The sequence below is a fragment of the Eimeria maxima genome, genomic scaffold (genome assembly GCF_000499605.1).
Source record: "Eimeria maxima Weybridge genomic scaffold, Emw_scaff408, whole genome shotgun sequence".
NCBI classification, from domain to species: domain Eukaryota; phylum Apicomplexa; class Conoidasida; order Eucoccidiorida; family Eimeriidae; genus Eimeria; species Eimeria maxima.
The window spans coordinates 1,340-7,500 of NW_013563839.1; the positions used below are offsets into that span (position 1 = coordinate 1,340).

Sequence of the window (6,161 nt, forward strand, 5' to 3'; positions counted from 1 at the left end):
GTAGATGCATGCTCAATAGCTAATGAATATTTAATTAATTCTTGTGTATATATATTATATGCATTATCTAATAAATAATGTATATTATATCCATTAATTATACAAAAAGAAGAAAAAATAATTAATAATATTCTTCCTCTTATCTCTATTTCTTCCTTATTCTCCTCGTCACCTAGATAACCTACACCACAACGATTAGGTCTATTTAATTCAAATTCTATCCCTATACTCCTCCTTCTTGGTATATTTCCCCATTCCCTCTTCCTGCTGCTGCTGCTGCTGCTGCTGCTGCTGCTGCTGCTGCTGCTGCTGCTGATGGTAGTAGTAGTAGGGGGAAGGGAGAGGGAGGGAGGGGCACCATTAGGACTATAATAAGGCTCACATAGATAAGAAGATAACCAACTACCATTAGATTTAGTTATAGGAAAAGATCCTCCTTTATTACATATAATAAATAAATCATAATATATTCCTTTTTTTTTTCCTGGTACTTTTCTTATTAATATACCTGAATTACCTATAAATATTGGATTATTTATCCATAATCTTCTTCTTCTTCTTCTTATTGCTTCTTCTTCTTCTTCTTCTGTTGCTCTATTACTACTAGTACTGCTGCTGCTGCTGCTGCTGCTGCTGCTGCTCTCTAAGGAATCCGCTAACATCTCTAGATCTGTATATTCATATATTGGCTGAATAGGCTTGAGCAGCAAACCTGTTGGTAGCTGATGTGCTGCTGCTGCTGCTGCTGCATCGTTCTTCTTTGCATATTCACCTACTGCTGTTGACCATAATATATCTGTTGCTGCTGCTGTCTCCAGCATAGATACATTCTTACGTACACCTCGTCCTCTACGACGAATCCTTCTCCTCCCTCTATGCTGCTGCTGCTGCTGCTGTTGTTGCTGCTGCTGTTGTTGCTGTGAGTATTCATCTTCAGCATCTCGGCCTTGGTATTTGCTCTGTTGCTCACTCGAAGGACCTTGAGCAGCAGCAGCAGCAGCAGCAGCAGCAGCTGCTGCTGCTGCTTGTGCTGCTGCTGCAGCTAATCTATAAGGTTCATCAGGTATATATCTATGGAATACAGAGCCTAATGTATCAACTAATTTAATATTCTTAAAGAAACAAGGAATAGGAAAAGAATCCCAATAAGAATAAGTAGATAAAAGATCTAGATACAGGGTACTGAATCGTAGTACTTCGGATCGAAAAGTTTGGGGCTGCATGCGCCGAATTTGGGGCTGCATGCGTTTTTTCATTATATTAAATGGATATTTTTTATAATTTTTATATATTATTTTCTTCATATTATTATTATAATATTCTTTTTGCTCCTTTGTCTCTAGTCTTGCTGCTCCGTTGCCCCCTAATAGACGCTGCAGCAGCCACCATACACCAGGACGACGAATCATGTGCAGCATACGATTACTTTCTGCTGCTGCTGCTGCTGGTATAGATGCTGCTAATTGCTCCTGCAGCAGCAGCAACAAACGACGAGCTGTTGATGAATATTGTTGCTGCTGCAGCTCACGAGCACACTCTACTAATAAACCCCCAGGTCTACAACTTGTACCACTACTACTACTACTACTACTGCTGCTGCTGCTGCTGCTGCTGCTGGTACTTAATGGTCTTGCTGCTGTATTCTCTGCAGCAAATGCAGCAAATGCAGCAAAGTCTTGCTCCCTTAATCCTAATTCAATAGAACATTTATCCTCTATTCCTTTTGTATTTCCTGTTGTTAGTATAGCTTGCTGCAGTCCATCAGCAATCTTATCTAGTGCAGCAGCAAATGGTTCTGCTGCAGCAGCAACACCTAACCATGTTGCTGCATGCACAGGCTCCCATGGTAGTAAATCAGCAACAGATGTTTGCCTCTTAGATGGATCATGATCAAGTGTTGCAGGTCCTCCTTGTGCTGCTGCATCTTTTGCTGCTTCTTTTGCTGCTGCAATTGCTGCTGCTGCACTTCTAGTACTAACACCAGCACCAGCAGCAGCAGCAGCAGCAGCAGCAGCAGGAGAAGCAGGTAAAGGATTAGGATTAATAGCAACAATAGGTATAGATTCACCATAATCAATATAACGAGAAGAAATAGATAAAAAATTAAGTAATAAAATACTATCAGGAAAAAGATCAATAAAATGTTCAAGAGATGATAGATTGGGGTGTACGTACACCTGATTATTATATCCAGCAGCAATACATATACCTATTGCTGCCTCTATATATCCATATAAATATATTTCTTCTCTTTTATAATTCTTTAATTTTATCTTACATGCTGGTGTACCTGGTGGTGCTGGTGCTCCTATTGCTGCTGCGCCTCCTGCTGCTCCTGCTGCTGCTCCTGCTGCTCCTCCTGCTGCTGCTGCTTCTATTGGGGGGAAGCCACCATCTACTAGTTGGAACCCAAAGGATGCCTGCAGGGATCCATGTCCTGCTGGTGGCTTGCCGCTACACAGCAGCACAGATAGCTCACCCTCATTATTCCTCCTGCTGCTGCTGCTGCTGCTGCTGCTGCTGATGCTGCTGCTGCTGCTGCTGCTGCTGATGCTGCTGATGCTGCTGGTATGTATACGGCAACTAAAAGATAAGACGGATAATCCACCAAAGACATAAGAAGGAATTTTATCAAGAATAAATTGAGGAGCAGCAGCAGCAGCAGCAGCAGCAGCAGCAGATGCATGCATAGAAGGAAGATTGAATCTACTAAGATTTTCTGCATATGTTTGTCTTTCCTGCTGCAATTGTATCTGCTGCTGCAGCAGTTGCTGCTGATACACTCGTGCCTGCTGCAGCAACGAGTGCAGCACTCCTCTTACTTCCTCGTACTCGTGTAGGGGAGAAGAAGGACGGGAGAAGCCAGAGGCAATACGCATAAGTTCCTTAACCTCAGGGAAGTGCAGAGAAAGGGGCCTGTGTGCTGCTGCTGCTGCTGCTGCTCTTGCTGCTCCTGCTGCTGCTGCTGATGTTGTTGCTACTGCTGATTCTCCTCCTGCTCCTGCTGCTGCTGCTGTATCGTCAGGGGAGGAAGCAAAGAGATCTTCTCGTGCATTTTGTACTGCTGCAACGCGGCTGAATGATGACAGCTGCAGCAGCTGCAGCAGCAGCAGCAGCAGCAGCAGCAGCTTTTGCTGCACATTATTTCTTAACCGCCAGACACAGAGGAAGACAAAAAAAGAATTCGTCATATCTGCACCCTGCTGCTGCTGTTTGTATAATTGCTGCTGCTGCTGTTCGTGCTGCTGCTGCACAGTTGCTGCTCTAGTCGTTGCTGCTGTGGTTGTGCTGCTTCGATTTCTCGAGCACGGAAGGAAGCAACTGCTGCTGCTGCTGCTGCTGCTGCAGCATCTGCTCTTGCTGCAGTATTTAGATAAGAAGTTAACCTGCATAAAAAATGACAAGATCTGTTGCTGCTGCTGCTGCTGCTGCTGCAGGAAGACCGCTGTGTATGCTGCTGCCCGAGTCGGCGGTGGTCACCAGGCTACGAGGAGGCCAGCAAGAGCAGCAGCAGCAGCAGCAACAGCAGCAGCAACAAATACGTCACCAATTATTCCTAAGATCTAACAACTTTACATTAAAAATATATAAAGAAATTTATTGCTGAATGGTGAGACAAGAGCAGCAGCAGCAGCGGCAGCAGCAGCAGCAGCATGGGCTCGAAGGTCCGCGGCAGGCTCATGGCTGCTGCTGCGGTCGGTGGGGACAGCCGCTGCCGCAGCAGCAGCAGCAGGGGCTGCTGCTGCAGCAGCGGCTGCATGCAGCCACCTCAGCTGCAGCAGACAATCAGCAAAAGGGATGCCCTTTCTTTTGCTGTTATATTTATATTTTTCTGTTGGAATCCTCTCTATGCCTTGTCAACGGAGCAGCAGCAGCAGCAGCAGCAGCAGCCGCAGCCGCCTCCGCAGCAACAGCAGCAGCACAAGCAGAGTTGCCAGCAGAGGGAGAGCAGCAATTAAGCTGCAGGTGTATGTTGCTGTATTATGGTGTATATACACCCCACATATGTAGCAGCAAGCCATTAGACAGGATACATTGAGGCATCATTACCTGACCCCCTTGCTGCTGCTGCTGCTACGGCTGCAGCAGTTGCTGCTGCTATCGTGGCAGCAGCAAACGTCTCAATAACAGCAGCAAATATTAATTGCTAAAACTACGGCCATAATTTAACAGCAGCAGCAGCAACAACAACAACAACAACAACAACAACAACGCTGGCCCCTGCCTCTGCGGCAGGCGCTGCATCCATAGAAGCACGAAGAGAAGCAAGAGCAGCAGCAGCAGCAGCAGCAGCAGCAGCTGTATTAGCAGCATCATCCAAGACATCATTAGCATAACGTATAACACTTTTACCGCCACCAACACCATCAGCAGCAGCAACAGCAGCAGCACGACCATCACCATAACCAGCAGCAGCAACAACATCAATAGCACCACCACGACCACCACCACCACCACCACCAGCAGGATCAGCAGGATCAGCAGCAGCAGCAGCAGCAGCAGCAGCAGGAAAATGTTGCCCCCATTAGTATTAGATTTAGGTTGCCATTCTCTTAAGGCAGGAATTGCTGGGGAAGCTTTGCCCCAAGTTGTTACTCGTTCTGTTATAGGTCTAGCAGCAGTAGGTGACGGGTTAGGTGGTTCTGCTGCTGCAGCTGCAGCAGCAGCAGCAGCAGCAGCAGGAGCAGATGGATGTAATAGTAATGGTATATCCTTATCATCATCATCTTCTTCTTCTTCTGCAGCAGCAGCAACAGCAGCAGCAGCAGCAGCAGCAACAAAAGCTGTATTGCTGCAGCAATTCCTTAACCCATTAGAGAAAACAGATCATGTTGAGGTATTGCCCGTCTTTGATTATAAGGCAACATATCATGATCAACCAGGTACCTATATACTAAATAGACAGGTAATTCCTCCTCCTCCTCCTCCTCCTGCTGCTCCTCCTGCTCCTGCTGCTGCTGCTGCTGATGCTGATGGTGATGGTGCTGATGGTGATGGTGGTTGTGGTGGTTGTGGTGGTTGTGGTGGTTGTGGTGGTTGTGGTGGTTGTGCTGCTGCTGCTGCTGCTGCTGTTGCTGTATATCAATTAGTATAGTTGATTACTTTTCTGTTAATATTTGTGTTTTTATTGATGTTATTATTTCTTTCCTTCTTTTCCTCATTATTATTGTTATTCTTCTTACTATTCCTCTTCCTATCCATCATGTTGTTGCTGTTGTTGCTGCTGTTGTTGCTGCTGCTGTTGCTGCTGTTGCTGCTGTTGTTGCAGGGTTTTGAACGTTTAGCAGAGGAGTTAACAGGTCCTCGTTGTTTGGGCAGCAGCAGCAGCAGCAGCAGCAGCAGCAGCAGCAGCAGCAGTAGTAGTAATAGCAATAGCAATATAATTGGATCATCATTACAATTATTAACAATGAATAATAATAATATAAATAATAATAATAATCATAATATGTGTTTATTTGGTGGGGTTACTACTACTACTAATGCTGCTGCTGCTGCTGCTGCTGCTGCTGCTGCTGCTGCTGCTGCTGCTGCTGGAGGTGGTGGATTTATAGGGAGAGGTTTGATCCTCTCGGAACCAAATTTTCATAATTCACAAATTCGACAAACTTTTGCTGAAATCGCATTCGAGACTTTAAAGGTTTGCTGCTGCTGCTCCTGCTGCTGCTGCTGCTGCTGCTGCTGTTGCTGCTGCTGTTGCTGCTGTTGCTCGTGGTGGTGATGGTGATGGTGATGGTGGTGATGGTGGTGGTTGTGATGGTGGTTTCTGTTGAGCAGTGCGGTGCTGCTGCTGCTGCTGCTGCTTGTTGATGCTGTTGCTGTTGCTGCTGCTGTTGGTTGTGATTGACCTGATGCTTAACTACTGTTGCTGCTGCTGCTGCTGCTGCTGCTGCTGCTGCTGCTGCTGCTGCAGGTATCTGAGTTGCTGCTGGTAAAAAAGGCGGTGTTAGCTGCCTTTGGTTGTGCGCGAACATCTGCTGTTGTATGCGATGTTGGGCACAGCAACTGCAGCGTTGCTGCTGTACAGGAAGGATATTTGCTGCAGCGGCTGCAGCAGGAGATACCTCTTGGCTGCAAGCAGCTACTTGCTGTTACTAGACATCTGCTGCAGCAGCACAATATTAATATTACCCCTGGATATGCTGTTATGACACAGCAGC

At 46.3% G+C, this 6,161-nt stretch overlaps 2 protein-coding genes across 2 annotated transcripts in view; one reads left to right on the forward strand and one right to left on the reverse strand.

Annotated features, from left to right (window-relative positions):
* Nucleotides 1-223: 223 nt before the first annotated feature.
* EMWEY_00031880 (hypothetical protein, conserved) lies at nt 224-3,191 on the reverse strand (the record flags this gene model as incomplete). Its single annotated transcript, XM_013478372.1, has 5 exons — nt 224-312; nt 518-979; nt 1,427-1,645; nt 1,819-1,974; nt 2,279-3,191. The coding sequence occupies 5 exons, from the start codon at nt 3,189-3,191 to the stop codon at nt 224-226; spliced, it is 1,839 nt and encodes a 612-aa protein (XP_013333826.1).
* A 1,322-nt stretch (nt 3,192-4,513) lies between these two features.
* Nucleotides 4,514-6,161, forward strand: part of EMWEY_00031890 (actin-like protein 3b, putative) — a gene marked incomplete at both ends in the record, with an annotated part of 2,880 nt that continues 1,232 nt past the window's right edge. Inside the window, 4 exons of the mRNA XM_013478373.1 lie at nt 4,514-4,991; nt 5,289-5,363; nt 5,556-5,641; nt 6,029-6,161. The exon at nt 6,029-6,161 is cut by the window's right edge and continues 689 nt beyond it. Of these exons, the coding sequence (XP_013333827.1) occupies nt 4,514-4,991; nt 5,289-5,363; nt 5,556-5,641; nt 6,029-6,161 (772 nt within the window). The remainder of the gene's footprint in view (nt 4,992-5,288; nt 5,364-5,555; nt 5,642-6,028) is intronic.